Below are 18,944 nucleotides of genomic sequence, written 5' to 3'. Positions count from 1 at the left end.
AATGGATGATATTGGTTTGTATGTACCTCCTTTGTATGACTTTCTAACATTTGGGAGTTTACTTACAAGATCTGGCAAGATAGTACAGGTTGTGGATGAACAGGTTTCCTTGACTCACACACAAGGATCAAGTAGGGAAATAGAAGGAGGGTGGAGGTTAGCTTACCCCACCCCCACCACAAAAAAACCCGTGTGATGTGCCCTTTTGGACACTGAGTGAGTAATGAAGTTGGCACCCAGCCCTTCCACTTCTGACCTAGAGTTTCAAAGAAGCCAGGCCCGCAGACTCAGCGATGCGAAAGGGAAAAAGTGAACTGGCCACAAGTTCAGACTGTCCACCCCAACATCCACATAGGGTGTGAAACAGTGACAGCCAACTTGGGAATGAGAGCCATGAATGCAGAAGACTGAGGAGGAGGAGAAACAGGGCCGTGATTCCTGCCCTCTTCTTTAGAACGCCCGGGAAGAGGAAAAGGCAAGGAGGGAAGTTCCCAGCAGTAACCTGATCTAATGAAGGCTGCTGCGCCAAAGTGAAGCGCTGCATCGGCTGAATGCATGCTACAGAAGAAAGGCTTATCTTCAACGGCTCCTTCTAGAAATAAGTGTCTGGAATTTAAAGGAGTTTGACTACTGTTACTTGAAAAAAAAATTCCATTTAAAATATACTACCATATGTTAAGTTTTTATTTTATTATTTTTAAAATAAGGAACATAGGGTAGCCTGCAGAATGATTATGTGTCTGGAAAAAACAAAGTGCTCTAGTGGGTGCAATCCCATGAGTTGTTTTACCTGCTGACCTGACTGACAGTGGCTCTTTCCTCCTGATAGCAGCCCAAAGGCAGGGCCTTATGGGTACGCTTTAAGAGTCAGGAATAAAGATACTAATTCTATCTTCTCTCTTCGGTATTTATCGCAAAGCATGTAGAGAAGGCACCATGGGCATCTATTGGGACTAGAAGGGGGAAATCAGCATGGCACAGTTATATAAATCATCTGTGCAACTGACACAGCTTGTGTAACTAGCAGTGTAATCCACCTCCAGGAAGCCAAGCAGGGGGGGGGGAGGGGGGGAGTGGAGAGAGTTCACACTTGGGAGATCATCGAGAAAGTGGGCCAGGTGCCAGGTCTACAATCAGGTGAGAACAGTTCCTTCCCCTGGGAAGCCTGCACTTAATGCACCATCACTGTCATGAATGAGTTCCACTAGATTCAACTTCTGAACCTGCATCATATAATCCAGGATGGCTATCATTATATACTGGCCCATGAATTAGTTATTTTTTTAAGTGGATCTCTTTGGCAGATCTGATAGAAAAGTCAAGGTGATCCGGTTTTAAAATACTATCAATATGAATATAACTGATGATAATCTTTTGGCCAAATACCTAATTTTCAGACATTTTCTTTCTTTTTTTTATTGATTTTTTTTTTTTTTTTTTTACATAAGGAAGAGAGAGGGATAGAGAACTAGAAACGTTGATGAGAAAGAATCATCGACCAGCTGCCTCCTGCACACCCCCTACTGGGGATGTGCCCGCAACCAAGGTACATGCCCTTGACCGGAATCGAACCCGGGACTCCTCAGTCCGCAGGCCAACACTCTATCCACTGAGCCAAACTGGTGCCGGCTCAGACATTTCTTTTTTGCTCTCCACCCATTTCGCAGAATAACCAGTACTGTTAGTATCTAGAACCTGTAGTAATTTCATGTTATACAAATGATTTTGTATGTAATATAAACTAAAGGTACTTTTTTATGTACTTCTTTTTTCAGGCCATCTCTTTAAAAAATGAAGTGAAATAATAGTGGCGTGAACTTTGAAGGACTGGGGGGAAAAATCTATGAGACTGATGAAAGAATAGAAGGCAAAAGCAGAGATGAGAAGGACGATAATTTAAATAAAACAAGATGGAAAGAGGGGGTGTTAGGAAAGAAGAGTGAGTGATTACAAGTGCTCCGTGCACTCCAGAACACCTTTTAGTGTAATGGAATTCCTGATCAGCATCAGTCAGCAGCTTGAGGAAGCACTGTAGCTGTGGCAGTGAATCCTTTAGTAAGAAGCCACAGTGTATTTGAGGGTACCTTGTTCTCATGAGGAATTAACAGACTTGCCCATTTGACACTTAAAACTAGAACGTGACATTAAATCGTTTCTTTAACAATGCAGTCAAAGGTTTGTCCTAACTCAATCCAGGTTAGATGCTACTTTTTATTTTCAAGAAATTTGAATACGAGGAGAAAGCTATCTCTTCTTACTGGCTTCCTTAAGAGCACATAGTTTATACTTTTAAAATGCCTGTTGGTTGGTTTAACATTCTATTAAGGGTGGACATCCATGTATAGTCAAGAGGAGGTGAGTCATCATATTTTATTTTATGGTTTAGGGCATCACTGAACAAGGCAAACTAGTGTTTAAAATAAAATGGAAACTTCTAAGTGAGTTTGCAGCAGTGCATTATTTAACCCTATACAATTTTAAAAGAATCAATATTAGCAACAAATATAAGCAATCAATATTTCTGATCTATTTTTTTATGGATAAAATAAAGTCCTTGGAATTATAGGGTCTTAAAAAATAAAAAAGACAGTCCTTATAAAGAGAACTAAAACTGTACAACAAGGAGAGACTTGTTGTTGTTTTAACAGAAGGACATTTACGTGGCACATCTGGTCCAGACCCTTTTTATAGGACAAAATAGCTTTAAACCAATAATCAGACATAAAGAACTAACTTCTTAAGCTGAAAACTATGAAAACACTGAACAGGTTATAAAGCAGTATTGTAAAAATCAAACATTCATTCCTGAGGTGTTTGAAAATAAACTAGATATTTGTTCAGAAATGTAGACTTACTGACCCTAAGTCAAGGAAGTCCTCAAAGAGCTATTACTCCAGAGTTTTCTGATACTGACATACAGTCCCGCACACCATGACATCTCAGTCAACGAGGGACCACATGTATGATGTAAGATTATAACGGAGTTGAAAAATTCCCATCACCTAGTGATGTGGTAGCCGCCATAAGTTTGCAGGGCCGTGCATTCCTCGCAGGTGTGACGTGGTGTAAATGAGCATGTGCTGCCAGGGGTATAAAAGGATTCACATCCAGTTACAGAGGTAGGCTATACCTTCTGGGTTTATAGAAGTGCACTCTGTGATGTTTGCACAACAACTCAATGGCCTAAGGACACATTTATCAGGATGCATCCCTTGTTGTTAAGCGGCACAAGACTGTGTAAGATGAACTATTTTTACTAAGTATTTACTTTTAAGTGACACATCTAAATAAAAAAATCACATCAGGTACCGTTTCATGGAATCCAATGGTTTTACTGTGAATTTTATATAAAATCTTATTAAAAACATGAATTTTTATTTTCTTAAAGTGAGATGAACAAAAAAGATATATATGAAAAACACTGCACTGATCTGCTTATGCAAAGATATTTTATTTATATACTAGAGGCCTGGTGCATGAAATCCATGCACTTGAGGGGGTCTCTCAGCTTGGCCCGCACCCTCTCGCAGTCTGGGAGCCCTCAGGAGATGTCCAACTGACAGCTCTGCACTTGCCAGCTGTGAGCCCAGCTCAGGGCTTCTGGCTGAGCAGCGCTCCCTCTGTGGGAGTGCACTGACCACCAGGGGCAGCTCCTGATTTGATCATCTGCCCCCAAGTGGTCAGTGTGTGTCATAGGGACTGGTTGTTCTGCCGTTTGGTCTATTTGCATATTAGCCTTTTATTATATAGGATTTTGATACAATATAATAGTGTTAAAACAAACAAGTATCTTAAAAATATGCAAGTATTAAGGAATATGTTTTTTGTTGAATATGAGTCAATGAACAAATTTCTTTGAAACAAACATTAGGACTTTTCATTTTTAAATGTTTCTAAAAGATTTCATTTTTATGCAATACATACTTTTTTTATATAATAATCTGAATCCAGTACAACCCAATGACCACAAGTGAGTTTTAGATATGGCATAACAACATTTGAGACTGTGTGAGAAGCATATTTACTGTTTCTTTTTATAATACATACAAAGGAATTTATAACTCATGTATATTATATATGTTTCCATATATTAAAAATAAATACTCATCTATGCTGTTTTAAATATTTAATTTGGGCACAGCATTAGTGTATGTGAGAAAAACCTGAAATGCTAATTAGGAAGAAATATTCAATCTTAGTTCCTCCTAGATTTAAAAGATAAGGAGTACTTTAATATTATTTTGATTAATAGGAGTCCAGGGCTGCATAAAAACACACACACACACACACACACACACACAAGCATCAAGACAAATAAATAGCTCTAAATAGCCCATAATAAATAAAAATACTTTAAAAATAATCAAATACTAATGATCATTGTGCAAATAAAAATTAGATTGTATCATTTTACATTTTTTTTATTTCCTGAATGGAAAATGTTATGAATTAAGATACATCAGTGCCATAACCAAAGCTGAAAAGGCTATGATATCTTCCGTAATCATAGTAAAGAAATGGGGGAAAAAAATATAGGAGTTGTTGATAGGAATTATCTGCTACTGAAAAAAGCATCTGCTATTGGTTTGATATATTTCTAGAAATAATAAAATTATATTCTTATCAGAGATGATTTTTTTTTAAGGGCCTCTGCTTTATTATTTGCAAAACTGGGCATCCTTTCAAAATTTAAAAATATTATCACTGAAAATCTAAAACATGCAAACAAATAAGTAATCAGGATTTGTACACTTAAACCCATTCATTTTCAATGAGAGAAAAAAAAATTAACACTCTTTTATACTTCTGGTGGTTTTTAGCAAGACAAAGGGAGTTTTAAACACTTATTAAAAGGGAATATATTGTGATTGAACAAACTATGTCTGGAACCACAAGTGGAAAATCAGAAACTCTCTGAATCAAGGATATCTTTTAGATTTAGGTTAGCAGATAGTAGCAGAGAAATCATATTGGCCCTGGCAAGATCATCTGAAAACATCGACTTATTCCATGTAAAGCAAATCTATTTTAAAAGTTAAAACAAACTACAGCAAAAAACAAACAAAAAAACAACTGGGACACAGGGACTACTCTCTTTAAGGTTTGCTCACAGAGACTGACCAGCAAAGTCATGGGGAAAAGGAAAAGATAACACTTTGTATTTAGCTTCACATAATATTAGCAGCACAGGGAAACTAAAGATCCAATTAAGTGATTTGTCCGACTCACAGAGCTCATTTGCAGCAAGCCCATTCTACAACCTAGAAGTCGACATCTTGACTTCCAGATAGTATTCTTTTTTCTTTACCATTTAAATTGATTTAATTGAGCTAGAGATTTATAGAATAAACATGGAGCTATCATTTATCCTGTAGCATAAAGTTCAGAATTTGAAGTGTGAATCCAGGCTCTGCCTGAATGACCTGTGAAACAGGAGTAGTGATAGTGAGAATCTCTCTTGCCTGATGTCTCTCCATGCACTTTGGGAAGCACACAGATGGAGGCCTGAGACACTGACACTAGCACTCAGAGGCACCTCTCTGGTTTGCCCACATATAGACTTCTGGCAGCTGAATTGGATACTAAGGGTCAGTAATGATTCTACTCACACCTATTCATGCGAACTGAATCTGTTATTATAATTATGTTAACTATTAAAATATCAGTATTCTGATAAAATAAGTATAAAAAGAAAGTTCTTTCTATAAAAACTAATTTTATCACTTCAGAAAAATTCAATAAAGGCGAGTTGATAAAAACAAATACTAAAGACTTAAAGGTGGGCAAAGATAATAAAAATTATACAGTATGCCATATACTAGTATTTTTTTCTAAGTCTTTTTCATTGTTAACCTGAGAAGTTTAAAATTCTACAGAAACTTAAGTGCCCATCAACTCTGGGCTCATTGATACCAACCCACTGGATGGAAAATTTTCAAATCTAAAATACAGGTTACATAAAACACAGTAGCTAAATAAAACAAAACAATGAACCAGCGAACAGTCATTGCCAGAAGTGAGGGGGGTGGAGCAAAATACCTTCTACTACTAATAATATTCACAAAAAGTTAAAATCATTACATTATACTTAGTACCCTATACTAGCTATTTTAAGGGCCAGTTCTTAAAGTTTAGTCAATCTGTGGCATATTCTCTGTTTTGCCTTCATAGCTCTGCTCTGCTTCTGCAGAAAGCTAATTTCTATTGATCCTTCAATGGGATCCTTTGTGCTCTGGCTTTTGTTTAGGGTCAGTTAATGTGAGGCACCAGCAGAGGTCAAGGTGTTTATTCCTGTCATAGGTTAACAGATGTGCACTCCCCTACTGAAGGTCAGTGTTCATGATGTGTCTGTCCTACCTCGCTTCATTCCAGTGACCTCTCTATTCCCTTGCCTCTTCAGACATGGGGCTGCTATTTACTTCTTGCTATTGCTTGCCAAAGAGCGCTTCAACCATCCCTTGTTGGTTTCCTTTATGCCTAACCATTCTCTTGTAAATATTAGTCCTTTCAAGGATGTCTCCAGATTTTTTCCCAGTTGAGTGTCTTTCTGTTTTGTTGTCAGAACCCTGATTGATAACTTTGGGGAGCAGGAGTGGCCTGAAGCCAAAGTCCATCACAATGACATTCTGCCAGAGGGCTGTTCATGTTTGAAGAGAACAGGATGGTCTCCTTACCAGGGAAATAATAGCATCCTGGTAAGTCTAGGCATGTAAGGGCAGCATGATTACTCAGATTACTGCTGCTGGTGGCATGGAATGCAGTGCAGAGGCAAGGCCAGGCATTAGGTGCTGTGGCCTTCACCTGTTGAAGACTGTAGAGTGGCATAACTACAAGGACCCTAAGAAAAATGTAAAGGGGAAAGAGCAAAACGAAGGCCTTGAATGCTCAAGTCAGACCAGAGGTAAAATATCAGAAAGTTTCTCAGTCAGCTCTAAGATAGCCCCAACTTACTTAAGCCTCAGGGCAAATAAAGCTGCAGATCAACTCCAGAATCTGATCTGAAAGCTTATGGAATTGCCATGCTATATAAAATGGGTAGAACCAATGTCACTGGTCTTGGTAATGGGGTACTGACGAGAAAAGGGTGGGACAGGAGATGGTACTATCTGATAAAAGACTGAGGGGCTTCCTCCTATTACATCCCATTGACCCCAGGCTCACAAGTTAGACCCTAAGATAGCCCAAAACCAAGGCCTGATCCATAAGGTGATGGCCTATACACTGAATTCGGATTCAGGAAACTTCTCTGATTTGTTTTAGCAGGAGTCTGGCTAGCATGTAAGGGAATGTAATGGATTGATTCTAAGGGTTGTATACCAAGAAGGCGAACTAAGATGCCAGATCTGGCCAAACTGATCAATAGACGAGCATTCACCTGGGATTTGGGGTTCAGCATATTGTTTTGAGCAGGTGGGAGTGGCTAATTAATTGATCCTTGATTCCATGATGGCTTACATAGAAAAAAGTTGAAATGCTAAAGTTTTCCTGGCAGAGCAGAGTGGAGGAAGTTCAAAAGCTCAAGTAAGTAAGAATATTGAAAAGGATCCATTATGATTCACCCTGTTCAGCCTGTCCTTTACCATGGCCCTGGAACACTCCCTTCACCAAACAATGACCTGGGTGAGGAAAGAGCCTGCGTGTGTGAGAGCCTGGAGGGCAGCTGTCTCCTCTGGCTGCAGAGAACAGCAATAAGTGTCCAAATAGGTCTGGGTACCCTGATGTAAATGTACAGGGGTGGGCAAATGTAGGTTCACAGTTGTTCAGTTGGAAAGAGACCCCCAGATTCTGACTATTTCCACAGCTTTATTAACTGTTTCCCACACTCACAACTGTAAACCTACATTTGCCAATCCCTGTATTTTATTGAAGCAAAACTATTTCAGCATGTGGCACCAGCATATTGAGGTGTTTAACAGCCATCTGTGGCTAGTGGCTACCCCATCGGAGAGCATAGCCGGAGCACTACAACATCGCCCAAGACACTAGCTGTCACTAAAGCTGAAAGACTGGGGTGGCGGTCCCTACCACATCCCCATGGAAGCGGTGTTTTTAGGCTAATGTGAGACCCAGATGGTTCTGTGGGTGAATGCAGACTTAATCGCCTCACGAATGCCAACGGCAAGTGCATCTCTAGGTGCATTATCTTCACTGGATCACATTAAAATAGCCCCTGACACCAGGTATGAAGGTATGAACCATTTAAAAAAAAATAATTCCTTATCAACAAAGATAATCAGAAGCACTTTGCCTTCACATTGCAGGAACAGCATACTTTCACTATCTTACCTGAAGGTTAGGTCAACTCTCCTCTCTTTGTCATAATACAGTCCAGAGAAATCTTGTTCATCTTGACATCCCACAGAACATCAAGCTGGAACATTACATTCGTGGTACTATACTGATTGGACTTGATGAGCAGGAAGTAGTAAATACCTCAGATACCTGAATAAGATATATGCTAGAGGGTAGGAGATAATCTCCATGGAAAGCTCAAAGATTTGTGGCCTTGGTAAAAGGGTACGGGCCCAGTGACCTGGACGTGTTGAAATGGATCCTCTTTAGCAAATGACAAATGGCTGCATCTCGTATGTGTCACCATGAAGAAGGCACAAACATGGTGCTCTCTTGGATTTTGGAAAAGTGAATTCCACATTGGATACGCTGCTCTGAGGCACGTACCAGGAATTCACGGGGCCGTGGGTGTTGAAAGAGGAACTGGGGCAGGAAAAGGATCTGCAGCATGCCTCTGCTGTGATGAAAGCTGCCCTATACTGTACCTTTGGCTCCAAGCTCCAGCAATGCAATGATTTTTTTGGAAATGGCTGTGGCTTTAAAACATCTCTGTCATTAGAAGTATGAGAGTACAGATTTATTTTTTATTTAAAGACATACAGTCTTGTACCAATAGCTATTCTCATTTTAAGAACTCCGCCTATATTAGTACTGGACTCTGTTTAAGACTGAGAGTACTGGGCCATCAGACTCTAAATGACTATGTGGCCCAAACTACACAAAATGAACTAGCTATTAGCTGGCTCAATATGTCATTGAATCAGAGGTACCTACGAGCATTCCATTGTTAAATGAAACTGGGACCGTGCAGGTTTGGGAAGCCAGGTGGATTTCATGAGCAGTAGCGCAGGTGTCCCTGATACCTGCGACTACTGCTTCATCATCTCTCCTCAAGCCACATGTATGACTTCATGGGGCATCTTTAGTGTCAAGTAAAAATGGAGGATGATACTGTGAATCTAGTTCATGAATGGATTGCATGGTATTTGGTATGAGTTGTGACCACTGTGTTACAGGCCCACTAAGGGGGGACTAGCCCCGAAATAGCATAGTGACAGGATATTCCCCTCGCAAAATCTCAGACTGTGCACTTTGCATGGAAGGAGATATGTCTGAGGTAATGCTACATGGTATGATCACAGACTTGGAAGAACAAGACAGGGAAATTGGTGATAGGTCTGGGGGAGAGTTGTGTGAATAAATCTCTCGGAATTGGTACCCAAGGTGATGACATGTCCTATGTGAATTCTCTCTAGAAGGTATCCACCATGGAGATGCTTTTAGTAATTTGGACAAGAGTATCTGATGGGTGACCCAAACCAATCAAATAATCTATTTGAATGTTGGTCAGATCCTTTACCTAGCTATTCTTGTGCTTGTACAAAGTGGAAGGACTACAAGCATTGTGAACTTCTAGAAATAAGGTTTGGGTCACCCATCAGATAATGAAACCTGTCCAGCCCATGCTACAAGGACAGTGAGGGGAAGATAGAATTGGTACTAGAAGAACATTATGATGAGCAGCTTGAGCTTTCTGACCATTTAGAAGCTTGGACGTTAGCAGTTTTGCTTCATGTTTCCTCTATTAGGAAAAGCACTGGTGATGACTAATATTTTAGAGTCCAATTCGAAAATGACTGAACTGATAATACCCCTTGATGATGCAGTAACATCACTCCAGTAAACTCTCTTTTATTTGCCAGTTTGAGTATGCTATATACATAGCTGCAAAAATCATGCCTTGATATAGCAACACCAACATGGTTGTAGTGAAACCACAGTTTTGGTTTCTTTGGAACCTCAAAGTAACAATATATTTATCTATAAATATACAGTTTCACAGAAACAGCTTCAATTCATACACACAAACTTGACAATTACACATAACCGTGTACATACTGTTAAGGGTTTGGCCTGGCCAAAGCTAATGAGTGGCCTACTTCTGGAATGACACCTTTCCCTCTCCTCACTTTATCACCCACCAACCAGGTGCATCAGATGGACCATGCCTAATTTGCATAAAGAAGCTAAGTGCAGGTGCCCAGCTCAGTCTAACAAAAACCAAGATGTCTTGACTTGTGAGATACCACCTACAGGGATAGAGCTGTTAAGAGAACAAACATGAAATCAAGGAAACAGGAATTGAGATGAATATCGAATGTCTTTCAGAGGTGTCCCCAGGCATCAAACCTTCTGAGAATATAGCACATGCCAGGTAAAGAAAATGTGTACACTAAATCACAGTATTAAAAGCAACACAATTTTTATAAAGAATAAAACAGGTATTTAAAATTATTTTTGCTTCAATTTCATCCAATAGATATGTGCACAGATAGCTATGTCTTATATAACCCTTGGTCAACTTAACCACACATTAATGAGCCAGAATACATGGCTAGCTTAAGAAAATAACTCATGTCTTAAAAATATTTCCATAAAGAATACTTGATAATAAAAATACCACTCTAAGATATACTTTTCATAGCAGGATTCCAAAATAAAATAAATATTAAGTGGCATAGTTGCAAATAATTGAATTATTTTGAGTCAGGAGGAAACTAAAATATATAAAGTATGTTGTTTTAATGTTTGCATTAATTTAATTTTTCTATAACCACCCCAACTTTGAGTTAATATCTAAATAGTTTTACACATTTCAGACTCATGTTAAAAAACTAGGTAAAGCCTGAAGACTTAAAAAAAAAATGTAAAGAAAGATAATACAAACATTACCTCACAGTCCATAGCACTCTCTAATACAATTTGTCAAAGTAGATGAAAACATCACTTCCATCTTATCTTTATATTAAAATTAAACTTTAATATGTCACTAGGAATAGAAGGAGCATCTAAAACTAACTTAAGAGAATATTAATTTTTCACCTTTAACTTCTTGGTTATGGCAATTCATGCTAAAAGTCAAATGAGACTCATTCAGATTTCTAAGCATCCCTTTTCTTTCCAGTACTACATTCTAGCATTAAAAAAAAAAAAATCAAACTTCTTCAAGATTTTTAATGATGATTTATGAAGTAGAGAACAGTTCCAGAGAGCATCCAATGACTATAGTTTGAGAGATAAAACAGGAACTAAAAGGAAATAAAATATACTCTAACAGCCAAATTTCTAATGAGCATAGTTTCAAGTTTAAAAATAGCAATATTTGACTTCCCACTAAGGCCCCAGCTTGGGTGTTATAATCAGTAAAATATAATAATAATAATAATAATAATAATAATAATAATAAAAAATCATAGCTTTCATCTCTTTTATGATAACATCAGCATGTAACTATAATATTTCACATTATCCTGGGTTAACCATAATTATTGTGTTAATAATTAAAAAATTTGAAAAAATCATAGAACACATATGTAACAGCTGAATTCTTACTCCGGAGATTTAAAATAAGAGACTCTAGTTAACAGTGCCCCTTTAGCCCAGTCTATAAGAAGGGCAAGCTTTATTGGTTGTTCAATGCACACTAATAAAAAATACTGCCTAGGTCACTCCTCGCGATGGGCCAGCTGAGTCCTCTGCATGACTCGTGGCTCTCTCCCGCAGTGTGTTTCAGCTTTCTCCTCAGAGAGTGGCTGGCACTTACCGGAGTGGGTCCTGAGGTGTCCTGTGAGGGCGTCCCTCCTCCTGCACGCATAGCTACAGAAGGGACATTTGAACGGCTTCTCTCCCGAGTGCAGCTTTATGTGTCTCAGAAGATTGCCCTTCTGAGTGAAAGAGGCGCCACACTGGTTACAGTGGAAGGGCCGCTCACCTGCAGGAGGGAACAGGGAGGAGAAAGGTCAGCAGGTCATGTGCAGGGGACCAATCTGCCATCTACTGCCAGCTAGAGCCAGTCCTCATGCGGAGACTATTCACCCCCCTTCTGAGCCCTCTAACCTCTCACTTCCCTAAAGTCTCACACTTTAGGTCAAGTGTCCCCCTTCATATACCCTTTACAGGATTTCTGCCACGGACTCGAGAGAGTAACAGTCATGGGATTGGCAACTGGTTGAACAATGAGATGTCATCACTTTATTGCTGTTACCGGTTGTTTTGCGTATAATATTTTGGTCCTCACAGTGACATAATCAGGCATTTTAAATTTACAAATGAGGAAACTGAAGTGCAAGTATCAGAGTGTCTGATGGGAGTCACAGAGCTAATAAGTACTCCAGCTGAAAATCGAATCTCGGTCAGTGTGACTGTATCTTGCTCTCTTCACTGTATCATGCTTTCTTTAAAAATCACCTCAGTTTTGAGTTGAAAGACGTCTTTAGTCTAATTCTCTCACTTAGCTGATAATTTTCTTAACAGGGGACAAGAGGGTTGCAGTGAATGAACCAGGTTTCGAAGCTCATTACCACAAAATCTCCAAATACAGCTCAGGTCTCTCAGTTCTCCTGCTCACTAACAGTAAAAGCTTTGGTAAAACTTCCTTACATACTGAGAGCAAGTCCAAGGAAATTATTCATTCAGACATTTCTTATTTATTGTCTTTTTATTATGAAAACCATCTGTTTGACAGGAGTCTTTTATTCTATTACTGATATTGCTATAAGACCTTTCAAGCCATAATTATCAGTTCAGTCCTTTGCCGTCAACTGTCATCAATGTCATCAAATATAAAGACATACAGTTGATGAAGTAAAATGGGCAAGTGGAGCAAACTAATATGATTAATGAAACCACGAAGAAAATATTATTTTAATGCTATTATTTTAAGCTTGTTTATTTTCTAGATATATATGAAACATATACATTAATACATAAAATATAAATACAACATATTAAAACTCAAAGTTTAGAATAAAATTAAAAAAAAAAACAACTCCCTTTTGGATAAATTTGGCCATTTATGTGCTTGAAGTTAGATAATGATTACAATTTTAATAGTTTAAAAAAATTTTGAACTGACTCATCATGTTTCATAACTTTAACTGAAACAGTCATAATAACAGTGAATAATAAAACCTCAATATTTGGGGGAACCTTTAATATAATCCAAACAGTCATCCTTTTAATTTAAAAAAATCTAGAAAGCATAAAAAAATAAACTTGTCCTTGTTAGCAGCTGCCACTGAACATTATGTTGTAATGATATAAGGGCTAAAAAAAATTAAAAATTGATAGATCAAGTGTATCTTTAATTCTATAGTGCTTGCTCATTTTGAAATTTAGTAAAATTCATATAAAAATGTATAATCTGTAGCTGTGTATAGCAAGAGTTAAGGTTTTTTTCTTAAGAATTCTGGAGATCTTATGAGCTATGTTTTCAAAATGTCCAAACTGCTATATTAGGTTGAAAGTTAAAGTTGCCTTATATTTAATTTTAGTTACTTTTTTAATTCATTTGATAAAACTAACAAATATAATCAACACTAAATACAGTTTAAAAGAGAAATACTTGACCTAAAATCTCTCATATGCAGTCTTACAAAATAGTCAACAATTTAAATATAATTTGGTAATAATTATTTTACACACACATGCACACACTTGCACACACACATATAAACTTAACTTGATTCTTTGATATTTTTTCCCCAATGGAATGGCATTCTACAACTTTTTAAAATCAGGGTTTTCTATTACCCACCCCTACCATGGAGATCATAATAAAGGAAGAAGGAGGCACTTTTTTTTTTATGAAATTAAATTTTCAGACAGTAGGAAAATAGCAAATTATTTTAACTCATAATTTTTTACTCCAAATATTTAATTTTTACACTTGAAATCTGTCTATGTAGAATTTCCCAAACAAGAAACAAATCAGTATGCAATAACTTTAAAATGAATTAAATTAGGGTGGTGAACAAAAATATCAGAAATCATATTTGCCTTTGGAAAACACTCCACTAGTATGTTAATTAAATTTTTCTTGAAGCCTCCTACAATGAAAGTATTTTAAAATCCTGATTTTAGAGAACTAAATTTATCATTTAATATCATTCTTATCTAAAAAAAAATAATATGGTAACTTTTCAAAACAATTTTTTAAATTCATCTAATTAAAAGTCCATGGGTCTTATCAGGGTTATTTAGTTTTGTAATTTTAAAAAAGATTTTAAAGTTAATTTTTAGAGTGAAAGGAAGAGAGAGAGAGAGAGAGAGAGAGAGAGAGAGAAATACTTATATGAGAGCAAAACATCCATTGGCTGCCTCCTGCACAACCCCTACCAGGGATCCAGTCTGCAACCTAGGCATGTACCCTGAGTGGGAATTGAACCAGAAACTTTTTGGTTCAGGGACAGAACCCAGCCAGCTGAGCCACACCAGTCTTAAAGGAGTTGGAGAAACAAAAAGTGACCTCGGCATACTGGGAAATATTGTCGTATTGCTGAGTGTGCAAGTCTTAGTGTGCAAGCATCTGCTATGCTCCTATAGCCAGGAGAAATGAAGAAAGAGGCATCATGAAAGCGAGTAGTCATGCTGCCCTTTGGGATAAGAGGGAAGAGGCAATGTCAATAATGCACATGAACCTTTGAGGAATACAGATCTGCTTTGCATGAATTACCTTGATTTTTTAAAATGATCAGATACTAATTATCCTGCATGTGGGTACAAAAGTCTGGATGAACAACTCTGGATGCATTCTGGGTCCATTCTCATTATGTTTTGTTTTTAATCTACTAATCTATTCAAGGACCCTATTTAGTTATTCACTGGATGAAGTTATCTATTATTCTTATGGAATAAATAGATTATATTTCAATATCTGATGTACTTTCATAAATACAACTCTAGTTCTCTGTTTAAATATGCAATTAAACTGCAAGTGCATATGCATCGATTTGCTTTGGTGCATCAAAGACAGAGGGTGTTCCTGGATTGGATGGCACAGTAATCCATGAATATGGAAAATCAGCACCTGGAGACTGGGCCTCAGAGCAGGAGAAGGGCTCCACGAAGCTGCAATGCACAGAATATTGTGCAGAAAACTTGAAGCTACAAAGATGAGAGTAATTTCCCCAAAGTGGGGCAGGATTAAGGATATTCTCTATTTATAATGTTTACATGAGTAGAGGTTTATGCGTGAATTTATTTACTGTCCCTACTTCTTTTCTTCTCCCTGTATTCCCAATGAAGAGTGCCTGGTGTATCCGATGACAATATTGCCTGACTGCCTACTAAAGCAGCAATGCCAAAGAAATAACTCTAACCCATTAATAAGATACTGGGATTGGCACTTTATTGGAGCATGAGAGAAAAATAAGTGAATTTGATCGGATGCTCCATGTCATTTACTGAGTTGGGTGGTTGTATATCTTTTTTCACTATCAATTTTATATTAGGTATTTTATAAGGTAAAAGGCAGAAACATATGTTTCCCAAAAGCTGTATAAAGATTTAAGGTAGCACATGTTACACTAGCTCTAAATTACTGGTGAGAGGTGGACGTTCTAAAATGAATACAGTAGTTCACCATATCAAGGAGAAAACTTGTGGTGAATAGCTAACCTTTGACTGCATTTTTTCAATCAAATTTAAATAAAAGACATTCAAGTAGACATTCTATTCCAGTACTAAAATGGAATAGAAAATGTCATGACCCGCTCAGATGCATAAACCGGGTCAGCAGAAATACAAACAAGAATTGCTATTTTAAAATATATAACATAATTTCAAGGTCAACAATGTGGCAAGTATCCCAGGCTCCTCCATGAATGACTGTTACTTTAACAAAACCTTCCATATCTCAGGAAAGTTGTAAGAAGGTTTACAGTACTCTGATAAACATTCATTAACAGTAAACGTTCATACAATTGCAGAGTATTTTAAATGGTTTACTTAGTCCATTCGCCTTGCCTTTACTAGCTGAGTGAATCTCCTATTTCTAGAACTTGTGGAAATATATAAAACTATTTAGAAACATTTTCCATGTCAATTAGAAGATTTCAGAATCAAAATAACTCAACTCTACTACAGTAGTAAATAGCAAATGGACAGAATAGGTATGTAATTACTACTATTAAACCCAACAATCCTCATGAAAGTCACTGCAGAAGTGAAACATTGATTAACCTACATTTTCAAGAGAGCATACTCTGTGAATTTTCTTAACTCAATTTTATAAAAATTGATTTTAGTATCTTTTTCAGCCTTAAAATGAACACTATAGCCAATTTAACTGAAAAGTCCTTAGATGGGGTTTTGTTTTGTTCTGTGTTGCTAGAAATGTGAATGAGTGTCATGTTTATTAATGTGATCAATCTGAGATAATGAATATATTATAACTTTGTGAGCTCGTCTTTTAGAACTGCAGTTAGAATTATTTCATGGGCATCAAAGGTAAGTAGACCCATTATTTTATAGTCTTTCCCTTTTTTATCTTATCAAATATGGTATCCAAGCTTGACCTTTTAACTTTTCCATGAGATTTTTTTTTAATTAAAGGGGAAAAAAACACACACATGTGCACTATTAATATAAATATTACTATTAAATTTTAAATATAAATATTTTAAAATATAATGCTATTTGAAGGGAAATTCAAAACAAAACATAAAGTAAAAATGTTACTGCCTGTATGTTTGGAATAATCTTAAATCCATATAAAGTTGATGATATTAATCTAACACTGATTTTAACATATTAACTTCTCACTATAATTAAAAAATATCAGACATATTATAATAGTACTTCATCATAAAATGCAGGTATATTGATATACCAAGCGTTGTATATTTGGACAAAACTCTGAGCATCATGGAGCCTTGACTCTGACCTCATGATATCCTTAACTACATGAGGGATAATGGATAAGTCATCACTGTTTTGGGCTTCAGTTTCTTCCTGTGTAAATGAGAGGTTTAGACTAAGAACTTCAACGTTCCTTGAATCTGCCATGTTTTAAGCATCTACAAGTCATTTACAAATCAACATTTTAAATCAACTTCTTTATTATAATTTATCTTTCTTTTAGAAGACTGTCATATTTAAAATTCTGATTGTATTAGTTATTGGTATTTTGCTAAATAACACTAGTTTGCATTACCTTGAATATATATTTTTATGTGAATTGGCAACTTTCCTTAAGAGTCAATTATCTGCCACAATCACATTTATTTATTTATTTATTTATTTATTTATTTATTTATTTATTTGCCAAAGGATTTGAAGAGCTTTAATAAGGCCTTTTCATTTGGCGGGTTTTCACGATACTCAAATCTCTAAAAGTATATATTAAATTAAACTGAGGTCTTTTTCCTCATCCTATTTCACAACTACAGATTCCTACCTCCCTACCCACCACCCTTTACTGTACCCCACCCTACATATTTCCTTGTAGGATTTATGGTTAAAAAAAAAATAACATGAAATTGGTAAAATCCTTAAACTGGGAAAAATAAATATCTGCCTGCTACAGAGACCCATGGTATGCAAAGATTGATTGGAAATTGTATTCCAAGAAATTAACTAGATCAGGTGAAAATGATCTACCCTTATATAAATGCATGAGTAACACTTTAGAGTATCAACTCTTTGCTAGCAAACTGTATTACCTGCCCATGGGTATGGTAAAAATGTATAGAAATACAAAAAAGATTAAGTTACACAATGAGATTCTCCTCTACCTTTTGAACCCTGATCATATTATTGCTATATTAAGAACTGTGGAAACTGAATCCCAAACTTCTTTTTCTGATATGCTATTCAGATCTGAAGGCTGGAAGTCAAGACCCAGGCTACTCTCTGCTGCTTTTCAGCAATCCAATACTAGCAGAACTCTGAAAAGGGAGTTTCACCATTGCCACCCCTGAATGGAAAGGAGAGAGAATAGATGTCAGGTAATATCAACATCAGATGTCACAGGCAGTCATCAGGTTATTCTTTCAGCTGCTTACCAGTGTGACTCCTTTTATGTACCATAAGCACATTGGGCCCAATGCAAACCATGCCACAGACGTCACATTTCAGTTTACCATTCGGAAGCCGGATTCCTCCCTCGCCTTGGAGCTCCGGGCCTTTCCTGTTGTCGGCCACCTCACTGCTCTCGATCAGGGGCTCTTCGAGGCTGCTCCCCTCATCGTGGCCCCTGATCTCGTCTTCGCGGCTCAGGGGTTTCCGGTCACACTCTTCGTCACTCTGCATCTCTAGCTTTACTGAGTTTGCTGTGATTTAAGAAGAAGGGAGAAGACAGGTTAGGTGCATGTGGTGTGCTGTCACCTCCGTCCCTCTGCCATTCTGTTACCATGGCTGGGATGCTGAATTAAGTAGAATACAGTCCATCACCAACGTAATGTTAGCACACACGGTACTCTGTGACATTTTAAAAAGCTTTGGCATGAAAGCGAAGATGGCTCAGAGTCCAGAATGGCACTTTATTTCTGCACATATTCTTCCTCTCTCTCTCTCACTCTCTCTCAATTAAATGTATTGGGATGACATTGGTTTATAAGATTACATGGGTGTCAAGCATATAATTCCCTAATACAGCATCTGTACATTGCATTTTGGGGCCACCACCAGAAGTCAAACCTTCTTCAGTCACCATCTATTTGACCCCGTTACTCTTTACTACCCCCATTTCTCTTCCTTCTTAGAACCACCATACTATTGTCTGTGTCTATAAGTTTTCATTTGTTTGTTCATTTGTTGCTTTCAGTTTTATATTCCACATATGAATGAAATGTTTTATACTTTTAAAAAAT

At 37.2% G+C, this 18,944-nt stretch overlaps 1 protein-coding gene across 7 annotated transcripts in view; it reads right to left on the bottom strand.

The window, feature by feature from the left end:
- Positions 1–18,944, bottom strand: part of IKZF2 (IKAROS family zinc finger 2) — a 130,887-nt gene that overhangs the window by 23,037 nt on the left and 88,906 nt on the right. For 4 of the 7 annotated variants that reach the window (XM_036421176.2, XM_036421172.2, XM_036421171.2 and 1 more), the window contains 2 exons: positions 18,138–18,404; positions 11,897–12,064 (listed from right to left, as the gene is read on the bottom strand). In XM_036421176.2, the coding sequence (XP_036277069.1) occupies positions 11,897–12,064; positions 18,138–18,404 (435 nt within the window). The remainder of the gene's footprint in view (positions 1–11,896; positions 12,065–18,137; positions 18,405–18,944) is intronic. The other 3 variants (XM_036421177.2, XM_036421173.2, XM_036421178.2) reach the window with 2 other exon arrangements.

Source organism: Pipistrellus kuhlii, unplaced genomic scaffold (assembly GCF_014108245.1).
Source record: "Pipistrellus kuhlii isolate mPipKuh1 unplaced genomic scaffold, mPipKuh1.p scaffold_m20_p_7, whole genome shotgun sequence".
NCBI lineage: Eukaryota > Metazoa > Chordata > Mammalia > Chiroptera > Vespertilionidae > Pipistrellus > Pipistrellus kuhlii.
This window is presented reverse-complemented; position numbering and strand designations above follow the sequence as displayed.